The sequence below is a fragment of the Lytechinus variegatus genome, chromosome 6, assembly GCF_018143015.1.
Source record: "Lytechinus variegatus isolate NC3 chromosome 6, Lvar_3.0, whole genome shotgun sequence".
Taxonomy (NCBI): Eukaryota; Metazoa; Echinodermata; class Echinoidea; order Temnopleuroida; family Toxopneustidae; genus Lytechinus; species Lytechinus variegatus.
Genome location: NC_054745.1, coordinates 37,974,174 through 37,989,255, shown reverse-complemented (window position 1 = coordinate 37,989,255; position 15,082 = coordinate 37,974,174). Strand labels below are relative to the sequence as shown.

General features: G+C 38.7%; 2 protein-coding genes across 2 annotated transcripts; both read left to right on the top strand.

Moving 5' to 3' along the window:
* Positions 1-3,652: 3,652 nt before the first annotated feature.
* Positions 3,653-12,382, top strand: LOC121417797 (twitchin-like). Its single transcript, XM_041611534.1, has 5 exons — positions 3,653-4,291; positions 5,464-5,511; positions 7,152-7,460; positions 8,452-8,784; positions 11,994-12,382. Exons 1-5 carry the CDS (start codon positions 4,240-4,242, stop codon positions 12,380-12,382), a joined length of 1,131 nt encoding a protein of 376 aa, XP_041467468.1. The 5' UTR covers positions 3,653-4,239.
* Positions 12,383-13,516: 1,134 nt separating this feature from the next.
* LOC121416628 lies at positions 13,517-14,809 on the top strand. The gene is made up of 2 exons (XM_041610110.1): positions 13,517-13,721; positions 14,376-14,809. Exons 1-2 carry the CDS (start codon positions 13,537-13,539, stop codon positions 14,545-14,547), a joined length of 357 nt encoding a protein of 118 aa, XP_041466044.1. The 5' UTR covers positions 13,517-13,536; the 3' UTR covers positions 14,548-14,809.
* The last annotated feature ends 273 nt before the right edge of the window (positions 14,810-15,082 follow it).

Genomic DNA, 15,082 nt, shown 5'->3' with positions numbered 1-15,082 from the left:
ACAGAAACAATTCCCATTGGCTGGATACAGGATCACCACGTTCCCGTGGACAATGGGTTGACGAATAGGAAACCGAGCATATATGGATCATGGACAAATTTGGTCAAATGACCTTTCATTTTTTTTATTATGATAGGGAGATTTTAAAGCAGGATATCACGTATGCATGCCTTACATAGCAGGATGAAGAAATTGAATAGACTAGGTGACTAGTTCTATAGCACATCAATGAACACACAATGATCTATGAAGGTATTTGTTGCCATTTTCCTTTGAATGCATACTATAGCATGTTGTGCAAAGTACTCTGCAGACTGTGAAATACCAGTCGTTCGTGGATGCATTGTTGTTTTTGTGCATGTAAATGATAAAAACAATTCAAAAGAATAAAGGGATAATTAAGAAATGAAAGTTGGTGCTTATCTCATTAGATTTAAACCACTATGTCGATTTAGTGCCAATGACCTTCGGCGTACCAAAAACACCCCAAATAAAGAGAGAAAAAACACAAAAAATCGTGCACCCACCTCGATGCTATGGATGAAGGTCTAACGGACAGAAAAATCCTGACATCGAGGCAGTAGCCAGACCCTCAGTAAGGGTGAGCTGTTTCGTTCACTAGCTTTCAAAATTGCAAATTCGCGCATGCGCCCTCGGTATATCCGTTTTGTTTGATTTTTTTTAATGTGTCGTTCATGCAGAGTCAAGGACGAAACTTTTGTTTTGATTCACCAACTTTCAACAAAGTCTTCTAGGTTGTTCTTTGTCACGACATGCATTTTACAATACATTTCCTCTGTTCTGGGACCCTTCGTACCTCTTTGAGCAAACATCTCTATATCGCAGTGCTGTAAAGATTATTACAATGTATCCCCTTTATCTCCATCCTCATCATGCCCAATCAGTTTCTTCGAAATAAGATTTCAATCCATCTTGCATTAAATATGTTTATTAAATTATCTTATATCCCCTGGTTGCTATTCTCTCAAGCATTTTGCCTACGATAGCTGGCTACTGCATTTTGATTATGTGTTATTGATAATGTATGTAAATTATTCTTCTATTATGTAATTGTCACAATTTGTAATTTTATCATTTATTTTCGTATTTTTAGGCCTATATGCATTAAGATTGAATATTGTGATTCATGTATTGAAATTAACAAAAAGTGCAAAAACAGAAAACTAGACAATAATATCTAAAACACTTTAAGAACCCCAAATGCACAATTTATTTTTATATCTGACTAAGCATAAACAGTGCATCACGTTTTTGTGTGTTTTTTTAAGTATATATCGACCTACTCCTGATTTTGATAAGGGAACGGAAATCGGATTTTTTTTCTCGCTTGAATAGAGATAGGCCCTTAAATCTCCTTTAATATTTTCACACAAAAAATCCTTTTTGGCCCTCCTAAAAAGGTCAAGTCCACTCTAAAAAAAATGTTGATTTGAATAAGTAGAGAAAAATCAAACTAGCATAAAACTGAAAATTTCATCAAAATCGGTTGTAAAATAAGAAAGTTATGGCATTTTAAAGTATCGCTTATTTTTCACAAAACAGTAATATGCACAACTCAGTGACATGCAAATGAGTTAGTCGATGATGTCCATCACTCACTATTTCTTTTTGTGTGTTATTGTTTTACTTATACAATATTCAATTTTTTACAGATTTGACCATAGGGACCGACTTGACTGAACCATAAAGCATGTATAGTATTAAACAATGCTAATTCCACATGTTCGGGAAGGAATTAATCACTGTTTCACTTGACAATAAGGAAAAAAATTGAATATTTCATATCTCATATGATAAAATACAAAAGAAATAGTGAGTGGATGACATCATCAGTCTCCTCATTTGCATACCGACCATGTGTGTATAACTGTTTTGTGAAATTAAGTGAAACTTTAAAATGTCATAACTTCCTTATTTCACATCCGATTTTGATGAAATTTTCACTGTTATACTTGTTTGATATTTCTCTTTTTATTCAAATAAAGTGGACTTGTCCTTTAATTGTCCGCTTCTTGAAAAACGACATGGATGTATGCTCCGTCACTCGACCTCGTCGCCCTGAATGTGGTTTCGTGTTGAATAATTTACAAATCATAATCCTGACACAATCTTTAAATCAGTTGTTAGTGCAGACATATAACAGTCAGGGAAACTCCCGCTTTTCCGAGATCGTTTGAAACGTCCCTTTTTCGAGATAGTTGCGTTCACCGAAGCGTGAATCACCACTGAAAACCTTCGCCCTGTGTAGTCTTTCTCGGCTGTTTTCAGACCCTTATGTATGTGTGCGAACACTCGGTAAGAGCGGTGAAAATGTGTACGCGTGTATACAACCATAGAGCTGTTAGCTCCATGATACAACCGTGCATTCTTCGGGACATTGTTATCTTTAGAACATGTGCCTCTCTCTCCCCCTCTCTCTCTTATTTATTGTCAAGCATTCAATTTGATTTTCGTTCATCACTTACCCTTAATCCTGACGTTAAATGTACCGTAATAAGACCATATTTTTGGATCCACCGTCATATCCGTAATATCCAACTTTCATGTTAATTCCACCTCAGCATTCAGCTTATGATCTGATGCACAATCCATAATCAATTCATTATAATATTATTTCCACTACCAGTGCCGGCGGAAGTCATGGAAATTATTGCGTCGATATGCAATTTCAAAGCATGCCGAATACAGGTCTGTCCTAAAACAATCATTGGCTGGTTGACGAAGCCAACAAATTGGAAAAAAGTATACTGTATTCACCTTCAAAACATACATACTGCAAAGTATTGGGGCTAGCGGTCACCAAATCAAGTGCATTATAAAAGTCTGCCTGTCAGCTCGATCCATGTCCAAACTTCCCTCAAACGTCCAGCCCAGATGAGAATATCATGATGTCATTATAATCATGACCATTCTCCATTCGACATGATCCATGCTAGCAGTGAACAGGTGTGAGATCAATGGTTTAGATTATGAACATTATCGAGAACTGCATATCCATTTTCCATAGCACTAAACCGCCGGAGAGCTGGTTAGAGGTTATTACCATAGGAACGAATATATTTTCCAAGTCTTATCATATATTACGTAATGCCGTACCCAAAATAACTTTCAGCATGATCATGAAATGTCCATGGTAGTACCATATAGCTCTGTGCACACTTTGTACACACACACACCACGCGTTCGGCTACATGTAGCGGAGTATCGCGGCACAAAGGCTGAACGCAGAGACTAACCTCCTCTTACGAGAACTTTTGCTTGCATTTTTTCAGCATAAATGTGTCTTCTTTCTTCAATAGCGTCTAAGCACCACGGTGGCGAATTCTATTTTTTGGAATATAGATGAGAAATTTAGTTTTCTTTAACATATTTGAAAATAAAAATCCGCCACCGTGGTGCTTTTTTTATATGAATTTTTTAGTGAGGGTATGTCAAAAAACCCCATTCACTTTGTACAGGAAAGCTATTCGGTGAGATCCTAAAAGATTACGTCATGCGACCACAAATCCCTGTTAATCGAGATTCTGTCGCTCTCGCAAAAGCGGGAGTTTCCTTGACTGTATAATTTCCAGACATATTCTTTTTAACCAAGTGCACACCTAGTAACCAAAAATGCACAGCATTTCCAATTATTTGAAAGCAGGATCAAAGAGCATTATAGATAAAATTCCTTGCTTACGGGCATATGTGCCGGGATCGAACCCCGGACTTTTAATGTATAGCCAGGCGCCATAGACCACTCGGCCACGGCACCCCCACTCACACCTCCAATCATACATGTGGTACTTATCAAAATAATACCGCCATCTGTAGTCAACCAAGGGTTCAACCAAGGAGTTGTGTATTAATTTGACCTTCAACTTCTCTGTACACTACGCATTGCATTGGGGAATCCCCGCTCCGAAATTCGCAATCCATTGTATCGTAACGCATCTTTCGTAACACCAAGAGAGGCCTTCCCTTTGGTCGCCCTGATTGGACCAGATTGCCGCGCAGTAAGCGTCACATTTTCATAATAATCATAATGATATGTGAATAGCTCTGAGGATGACTGTATAATCAGCTAGTATTGATGTGGAACGAAATTAAGAAATAAGAACAACACAAAGGTGACTCTGGAAGAATTCACCGAGCAATTCGAATATTGGCAACGCTGCTATTTATCGTCATTGGATACTACCATAATATTATTCCAGCTTGGACCGAATATTACATGAAATGGAATCTGCAGGTGTGGTGTGTATGGTGTGTGTCGTGTTGGTCTTATTAGGTAAGTATATCGGATGTGCCCATATTGATAATGATAATCAAGCTGTATCTTATTGTTTTCGAGGGCTGTTTTCCCGCATACATTCGTAATTCCGAAGCTTCGTTATTCCGAAGGTTCGTTAGTCCGAAAACGAAATGATTAACGAACCTTATTTCGTTCTCGAACTAACGAACCTTCGGAACGACGAACCTTATTTTGTTTGCGGATTGTCGAACCTTCGGAATAACACCATATATGTTCGGACTAACGAACCCTTTTACGTTTTCGGATTAATTTAATGAACATCGAGGTATAAGGAATTTACGTGTTTCGGAATCGAGTGTCCGTAAAAAAATCAATTCGTACCATAATAAGACTAAGAGGGGTTGGCAAATAAAACCTCTTTTGGGAAAATCGATTTCAAACCAGCGAATTCTGTTGCAATTTTAGCTGCTGAAAACAAATCTAATAAGAATTTTTAATTTAGAATACGTCTGATATTGATTCCGAGCATTTTTTTAATGGCTGCCAAATTTCTCGCATAGGCCTATCAGTGTTTTCACATGTAAATCTTGAATATCCATACAAATAAGGTTTGCACTGTGTCTTACTTTATGTTTACATGGCCACTGAGCAGAAACATAAATTAATCAGACAAGTTAGGCCATTTAAAATGACGCTCTTGGTTGAAAAAAAAAACATGTTGGGGTCATTTCTTTGTAAAAAAAAATGCCCCCACATCGCATGTTTTTTTGCATAAAACCATAAGTATTCATTCATGTGTAGTTTTTTATGTCTAAATGAATGATTTCATGGCCACTGAATCCAAAGAGAGAAAAAAGGAAAGACATGTGTGGTCATTTAATATTGTCTATTTTCTGTCAAAAATCACTTTTTTGTGAAAATGACTGAATAGACTGCAAGTATTCATGCAACTACGGCTTGTAATTTGACTAACCATGTCCATTCTGGCGATTTGGTAGACAAATACAATTATATCAGTTGAATTGTCTGAATTAAAAGAATCTGTTTTTCTTTGATTCCCCCTAAAAAAAATATATATATATACTAATAATGATGATAATAAATATATTTCTATGTGCAGGATTGTGTTAAATTATTTTTTTTTTCAAACTGCTACACGGTATAACAAATTATACAAATTTATTTTCATCTGTCATTGTTTTCTTTAGTTTACTCGTCTGTGATCTCATATCTCTACTTCAAAGATAGCAATCCAAGTGAGTATACAAAATTTGCATGATACAGCTAGTTTAGATTTTAATTATTAGCCCCTCCCCCCAAAAAAAATAACTAAAACAAATGAATAAATTTGAAATGCGTGCAAATGTCAAGGAACAAAATAAAGTAGGTTAAAATTTGGTACGGAATGTTAGAATAGAAAAAAAAAAAAACGATTTTGCCTCTTAAAACCTTTTACCTTATTAGCAATTGTGGGTAAACGACATATTTCCAATACAAATTTTGATTGTGGCACTCTAGGGGGGGGGGGGCACGGCGGGGCCGGATGATATACCTATGACTGACGTCATACAGTGGTGGGGATTCCCCCAAATGCTTCAAGTACTTGTCATGATGGGGATTCCCCACAGCCTAGTATCAGATCGAGATCTTGATTGCAGGGCCGTTACTAAAGGGGGTTTGTGGGGGTGCAGCCCCCCCCCCTCCTCTTTCCTCTGGATTTCGTCGGTAAATCTGCCCACCCGTCAGCGCAACTGTAATGAATGAATGCAGAAGTCAGCGACGCCATAACCCTCCAACGGTTGCTTTAACATCCATTTCAAAACTCCTTCTCAGTAATTTATAATATAATCTTTTATAAATAAACACTTGTATCACTTCTCAAGTGAATTTGATTGGAAACGGATTTGCAAACATGTTTACTAACCCATCTAGGATTATGACAGCATTGGCATCTGGATTCAACCATTGCAGACATACCATACTTCGGCGCAAATCAATATTTGCATCACTGCAGAAAATACCTACTGATTATCCAAACGTTACTCATACCACATGAATATGGTATCAAATTAATTTTATAAATTGTATTCTTTACAGCTATATAAAATGATTATGCTTTCATGTCATTATCTTTTCCATAAAATAAGCATGTGTGAGGCGCCATTCCTTGTTTACTCACACGCAGTGACATACCTAAGATTTTCTAAGGGGGGGGGGTTAAATAACGTCCGCCAACAAAATTGACAAGCAAAAAAAGGGTCTTCAACCACATATAAAGGACAAAGGACACTTCGCACCAGAAAAAAAATTGACAAGCAACCCCCAAAAAGGGTTTTCAAATTTCAAGTTCAAAGCTAGAGCAGGCATTTGTGGCTCGTCGGGGGGGGGGGGGCATGGATACGTCCCTTGCATGGGTTGTGACTCGCCCTCTTAGGTACGCTAATAATTCTCACCCGGTATATAGTAAAACGGTGTTTAAATAAAAACCGTTCTTTTAACCTGTGAAATCATGATAGCACCAGTATAAAGACACAAGGTAAAGAACGAATGTAATAGCCCGTTCCCACTGCCTTGCGATTATTTACAAAAGCCACGATTGGCCTATCTTAACTAATCGCGAAAATCTTTAGAATGTCTAATTTTTTTTGTATCCGTGAAGTCATGGACCTATCACGATATTTGTGTTAGGTCCATGGTGACGTCAAAACGACAATTGTCACGACACAACAGCATTCCTGTAACCTCGGATAATTCGTGTTTTGTTTTGTTTATTTAAACCAGGCATTCCCTTGACCACAGAGGCCATTTTTTCAAATATTTTTTTGACAAATCTCAAAAGTGAAATAAATGAATTCGAAAAAAATAAATAAATTACCTGAATTTCTCATTCATTTAGCCTTGCCAACTCTGAAGAACGCACCCGAAGTGATAAGCGTTACGACCTCGTATGTTTGGGTGTCATGGCATCTAAATTACAATGGTAACGGTCCAGTCTGTGGGTCAACTGTCTATCTCCAAAACCCCTCATCGACATCGTGGACGAGTGTTGGTTTTGTTCCCGTGGAAGAAGATGCAAACTTCTATCAATTCGTGATTGACCGACTGGACGCAGGGACCAGCTATGGTGTGAGTGTGCGTCTTCTCCATTGCTCGGGGAAAGAAGGGACAGCAAGTCCCGAACTGTCCGCGTCGACACAGAATTATGGTAAGTTGATATTTACCCACTTGTTCATTCCGAAATCAGGTTTAGGTTACACGGGCCCATGGGCGGAAATCCCAGGGGGACGTGCACCCCCCCCCCCTACTCAAAATAGTACACAAATTACCATGGTGACTTGTACTATTGACCGGTCAAAACTTTAGTATGAAATGTGACCAGCCACCCCCAAACCGACGGTAAATCACCCTAAATGAATAGAGTTTGAAGAAGCGAATACCAATGTTCAAAATGATATATGATTTGTAAAACTTGATCAACAATAACTCACTCAAATACTTGAATGCAGAAAGAACAGAGCTTCAGAAGATCACTTAAGTATGAGGTGTGCACTCTGTGCCATTTCAATGACACTTCTAATCAGTTCACCAAAAATTGCATCAAAGAAACTCTTGTATCTTTTTTTTCTAAACAACGAACAACTTGACGTTTTTAAAGAATAAAGATGAAGAAATACTCCTTTAGATCATGGACCTACTTGCTAGTAGATCCATGATTAAACAAGCTATTTTTTCCTTTATTTTGAAAACCAATTTACTATTTTGTCTATCAATAAAGAACCTTTCTTGGCGACTTATTGGTGGTTTGGGGTTAGATGGTCACAAATGCAGTACACTTAGCTTTGCTCGGGCATTAAATTGTAGTTCTTCGTTAACTGGGCATGGGTGCTCAGTGGTAGATTGTCCGCCTCATGAACGGGAGGTCGTGGGCTCAGTCCTCGGCCGAGTCATTCCAAAGAAAAATACCTTAAAAAATGGGACCTTCTGTCGTCTTGCTAGGCGCTCAGCATTTATATAATAGAAGGAGAGTAACAACACCATTATTATGTCAAGCAGGGCACGCTGGTAGTGCAGTTTCCTATAACTGCAGTGGCTACCATGGGTAAATAAAACGTTATTATCATTATTAGGCCTATTCATGAAATGTAAGAACAAAACGGATGATAATAATTCAATTTTATTCTTATTTAATTTATCAGTTTTGCCCAGCTTGCACCAAGACCCTAGCACAATAGCATCAGGAACAACCTATGCAACTGTCCTATGGCAAGATGAATACGTCGGTGATGGACCTACGTGCGGCTATGCTATCGACAGGAGGGGTCTCGGGGATGACGCCACGCCTTGGACGACTGCGGGTCTCGTGCCATTGCAACCGGGTCCACAGTCTGTGGAACAGAGTGTCTTCAACCTAACTGGCTTAGAGCCGTCTATGGGGTACCAGGTCTCAGTAAGACCTATCTTGTGCGACGGTACAAGAATTATTCAACTCGGAGAAGGACCATTATTGTCTCTGAGGACTTCCACAATTGGTGAGGTTATGAAACTTTTATTTCCTTCTGCCAAATTTTCCATAGAACGATATGGTGCTGGTAAGTGGGCATTACTATCAGTGGCGTACCGTGGGTCACGGCATTGGGGGGGCACCAGCAAAAATTTCGGGTCACTTAGGGAGCGCGCGAAGCGCGCTCAGTTGTCAGGTATACTGACCTAATAGAGATATTTTAAGGACATGCAGTGCCATCAAACGGATATGTATCTCACTGATTAAATAATGCGAGCGCGAAGCGCGAGCTGAAAATTTTTGATATTGAGGGCTAATAATTGACATTATAAGCGAATTGTTTTGTAATCATGATACTTAATTGTCTCGCTAAACAAACAATGCGAGCGCGAAGCGCGAGCTAAAATTTTTGTATATACTGACCCTAAACAAGGAAATTTTAAGGATTATATTTTAGAATCCATTAAGAGTATAAATATCTCACCATAGTCATCTAATACTATTGCCATCCTTTGCTGATTTTGTTAGAATTACATCTAAACACAGTCATGAAGCACCTTTTGTAGTCATGTAATCATGATTATCATACGCATCTTACTAATCAAATACTGCAAGTGCAAAAGCGCGAGCTGAAAATTTAGGAAATATAGACCTGAAGAGGGGCATTCTAAGGGTTGTTTGTAGGAATTCTCTAAGACCCTACGTATTTGACTAACCAAATGATGCGAGCGCTAAGCGCGAGCTGAAATTTTTGTATATATTGACCAAAAACATGGATATTTTAAGGACTATAGTTACGAATCCATTAAGTCAGAGTATACATATCTCACCATAGTCATCTAATGCGAGTGCCAAGCACTTGCTGATTTTGTTAGAATTACATCAAAACACATGGAGCACTTTTTGAAGTCATTGTAATCATGATTATTATACGCATCTCACTAATGAAATACTGCGAGCGCGAAGCTCGAGCTGAAAATCTAGGAAATTCAGACATGAAGAGGGGCATTCCAAGGCTTGTTTGTAGGAATTCACTAAGACCCCACGTATTTCACTAACCAAATGATGCAAGCGCGAAGCGCGAGCTAAAATTTTTTGATATTCAGATCAGAAAAATTGACATTTTAAGGACTGATTTTAGGAGTTCATGAAGAGCAGAAATCTCACCAATCCACTAATGCGAACGTTAGCACGGACAGGAAATGTTTTATATTAAGACCTTAAAATAGGGCAATAACTTTCAGTAGTCATGAAAAAGAAGAATATATCACTACTTAAAACAATAATAACTCTAATTGCGAGGAAATATATGATTTTGTTGTATATTGATTTGAAAACGGGAGGCTTTAATACAGCAGGTCTATATATCTCGTTAAAAAGTCTATGCGAGCACCAGGAACAATGAAGACACAATTAAGCAAATAATGTTTCATAAAGTTGTGAAAAAATGCTTCTTATGTTATATAACATAATATAATATAACACTATGATAAACAACAATTTCTTCTTTCCCCCACTACGTTTCTCTTTCCTTTTCCCTATTTTTCTCCTTTCCCCCGTTTTTTTTTTTTTTTTTGGCCAGCCGATTGGGGGGGGCACGTGCCCCCCCGTAGTTACGCCACTGATTACTATTGTGACATCTGGTGAGCTTTTCGTAAATTTGTTCTTTAAATTACAAACGACTTAATGCACGAATCGAATATGTTCTTAAGTACTAAGTTAAAAACCTGTAGGGAGGGGGGCAACACGGCATTTGCTTATATTTCATCTAAGATAAAAGGCTAGGATTTCGGTATTATGTTAGGTTAAGGGTTAGATACCAGAGAGGGAAATACCATTTAGCAAAAAAAGAGGGTCGCGATTCATAAGTACGGTCATTTGTAACTTACGAATAGCTTTGTGAAACATTGACCAGACAATAATGTCAATAAATTAGCAAGTATGTTACCACCGGTATAGGAGCGTAGAGGGCACTGCACCCCCAAAGCTCCGAAACCAACAGCACAAAAAGCGAAAGGAGGTCGAGAAAGAAAAGGCACGGCAAATGATGGAATATGATTGTGTTGTTATTTGACAGTATGTCGTAATTCATCGCAAAATGATGAAAATATATTTTTAAACGGCCAAGAATGGCGACGTTTTGCCCCCATGCGCTGATCTGCACTGGAGCTTTTTAACCCCCCCCCCCCCTTAAATCGTTATCTCCATTCATCCCTTCATCATCATTAAACCTATCGCTATCATTATCAAAGTTTTCGTTTGGTTAGTTTGCTGTCAGATGCGAGTGAAAACTTTTACTCTTCTTGTTTAAGTGTCATGATTGCTATCTTCATTAAAAAATCATTTCAGCTGACAATGATTTAAAACTTTGAAAATGTATACTCTTTCATTTTTGTCTCGCCTGCATAGCAGAGTGAAATTATAGGCGCTGCTTTCCAGACTGCAGCGGCGTCGTCAACATCAAATCCTAACCGAAGATTAAGTTTTGAAATGTCATCATAACTTAGAAAGTTTATGGGCCTACTTCGTGAAACGCAAACATAATGATTACCAGGTATTACTCAACATCCTGCAAGAGATTGATGTCCTATGACCAAGGTCAATGGTTATTTAGGGTCATTAAACTCGGACTATGTTGGGGGAATGAACATCAAAATCTTACCGGAAAATTAAATTTTTAAAATGTCATAACTTAGAAAGTATATAGGCCTAGCTCATGAAAATTAAACATAATGGTAATCAAGTATCACCAAATACCTTTTGTGAGTTTCAGATCACATGATTAAAGTCAAGGAACTTAGATTATGCTGGGGATATCAAAACGAAATCTTAACCAAGGCTATTTTCTTTTTTAATATCATAAATGAAAGTTTTGGGATCTAATTCATGAAATTTTGACATAAGGGTGATCTAGTACCCCTGACCGTCTTGCACAAGTTTTAGGTCACACGATCAAGGTCAAATTTCATTTAGGGACAGCGAACATAGTATTTTATCATCATAAAACAATATGAGTGGTGTTTTTTGTGAATGATTATTCTATGATCGTGTTCGAAGTCACCACTGCCGCGGTACTGAATTGCGTATTTACTAATGCAAGCAAGACTGCCAGAGGTGCTCCACTTGTATATAACTTTGTATAATCTCTCTCTCTTCTGTATGTAAAAATTAATAAAATAATACAATCGGATATTAACATTTTCCCTATCACTCCTGCTGCTTTCTCTTCCTTCGTAGAACCACCGACTTTGACGATGGCCCCTGTTCTGACCAATCTTTCAACGTCACACGCGGAGATCGAGTGGACTAGCGACCACCACGGGGATGGCCCTATCTGTGGATACGATATCAACCTCAAGAAGCACGTCGGCGATAACAACGAACCGTGGCTTAGTGTCGGGTTCGTACCGGTTGGCAACGAGCTCGAGTTCTACATCGGGCAACTTGAGGCGGATACCGGTTATCTAGTCGCTGTTTCGGTCATCAATTGCTTATCGGGTGGGGAAGGTCCACGACGGCCTGCGTTATCCTTCAGGACCATCGCGCCTGTGACAGAGGCTATCACAGTTACATCTCATACAATTTCTCCAGCAGGTGCGTTGTGTTTTATCTTGCTTAGCCTTTGACCAAGGTTCTCGGTGCTGTTATTTCCCTTAACATGGCCTAAACTCCCTTTGTCTTCGGCATGACAAGCAGCGCAAGAGGACTGGTCCAGGGGCTATAATTTGCTATTTACTCAGGCAGTTATATACAGTTGTAATGAACTAAATGTTAACCCACCATCGCATAGAATAGGTGCAAGAACCATGCCCATGTCACTAAGACGTGTTAAAGAAAAGTTGCCAAATCTGTACAAGTATACCATCGGCCATTAAAATCTAAAGATGTTAGTAGCTTTAGACTGTCATTGCAAATTTGTTGATATTACAAGTTTTATAAAATGGACCTCCTGTGTTTGATAAATAATTTCACCAGAATAAATGTGTTGCGCAGAGTTCAGTTATTAATTGTTTAACTTTAAATCATCAATTTCCAAAAACAGTCCGGGAGTCATTTGTTAATAATAACAATGACGCAGTTCTTGTATAGCGCATATCACATTAGGTCATAACGTCCCTATGCGCTTGGGACGTTATGTCCAAGGATTTGGATATTGATACCCTGGCTTTAGCCCCACAGCCATACATCATTTCAAGGAATAAATTCTTACAAGGTGCCCATTCATATCACCTGGGTTGAGTGCAGCACAACGAAGATGAATTCCTTGATTCAAAGTAAGAAGACTTGCCCACTGGGTCACAACGCCAACAAAAAGTAATGAGGACGATTTAAAGGCGATTTAGATGGAAATAACATTGTTACAGCGATGCCCAATTGCTGAAAAAAATGGAATATGATAAAGGAACAAAATAAAACTATAAGAACAGGAAACAATTGGATTAAATAAAAGTAGAAAGCAGATCGATGATAGAGAGAGGGGATTTACGTTGTTGACCCTTTATTAATTTAAAAAGAAATAGATCGAACTTACTTATCCTGCTGTACTCTAAAACAGAATCCTGTTCTTATGCGGTTCACTGTGGTTGATGATAATGTCAGTATAGCTTCTCTTGCTATCATCCTCTTCCGACATTGTCCAATAGCAAACAACAGGCATGGTTGGTCAGGCTAGACTTGTCTTAAAGATTTATTGCTAACCTACCATTTCAGACGAGATTAATACGATCTACACATCTCGATTTTACTTTCATTGCTTTCACCAACAGCAGATGGAACTGATATGACTGAAATCCCGCCAGCAACGGCGACGTCTGCCTGCCCGATCATCCCAGAGGTGAAATGTACAGAGTGTCTTCAAAATACTACACTCAGCATGCCTGTATACGGGGAATGCCATGACTGGAAACTGGCTTTTAGTGTCGTTTTACCTTCGCTCCTTTTTCTTCTAGGACTACTTGTTTTGAGGTAAGCAACACGCATGTTTCATTGGAGTCGATCGCACGCCGCCCGATTAGCTAGCAGCTTCCCGCCATAATTCAAGCGCGCCTCACCAAAAGTATAACCCGGATGTCACAGAAGCAGCAGCTGTTGATGGCCTTGGCCTCGGATGTCTAGTCCTTAGCCCTCGTCTCGTAGCTCTCTTAGTAAGGGATCACCAGTCGTTCTTTATAGTCGCGTCGTACTTACGAACAGCTTTATGAAACGACCCACGGGTTGAACCAGGCCGCCATGACACCATGGCAACTAACTGATTATACCCGCTCTGGAAGGTCTACTCTACTAGAACGTAGAGGCCAGCAACACACCGTTGCATTGGTAGGCTTACTCATAAACCGGACAAATGGGTTACTAAATATTACTATTGACGCCTTTTTAAGTGAGTTGATTTATAATCAAAATTAACAAATGCAAAATTTGATAAGTAAATTGATACGTGAATGGATATGACTAAAAAACATACATGTGCATGGATCATGTGGATGAATAAATGAATTACTAAAATGCCTTTGTATGAATAATCAAAATAGTGAATAAAGGCCTTTCGAATAGTTAACCATTTTGAAAGCTGAACGATGTCGATAAATATCTCATAATTTATCTTCTTATTTTCATTCTCAGTTACATCAGATTGAAGCGGCGAAGTAAGGATAGCCTTGGACCTACGGAAATTAACGCCAGCCCGTGTACAGTTGCCACCATACCAGCGCCACGCAATGTCTATGTTGAATGCAATGACATCGAAAACTCTTATGAAGAGATAGAACAGAAAGGCCTTCACATTCAGCTCTAAACAGGGAGGAAATCGTATGAATGATATAGCTGAAATACTTTCTAAATTTAGGAGCTCTCTGTCTTTAGGCCTATTTCGTTCTTTCTTTCCCTTTTCTTTACTTCTCTCTTTCGCTCATTATTTTTTACCATGCTTACAATGGATGGTTCTATTTATTGGCAACTACACCAAAGATATCAAAAGGGCGAGATTGGACTCTAAAGCGCATAATGAATTTCTGAATCACGTACATGGGGGAAGGGCGCCGGACAGCGTTGAGTATTATGAGGTAAACTTGCCCGGGGTACCACAGGCCTAATTCATTTCCCATAGACTAGTGTGTTAAAGTAGCACTTAAAAAGAATTCTTAAAAAAATAAGGAGGAAATTCGAAGGTTGAATGTTTACTACCAGTGGATAGGATGAATGTCTGACATTCCATATCTGACCAGAAATTTGATTCCTATCAATGTTTGGTTATACCGTATTAGCAAGACGGCAAAGCTTTGTGTACAAGACATATGGGGGAAAATTATAAAAAAGGGGTGAGGAAAGAT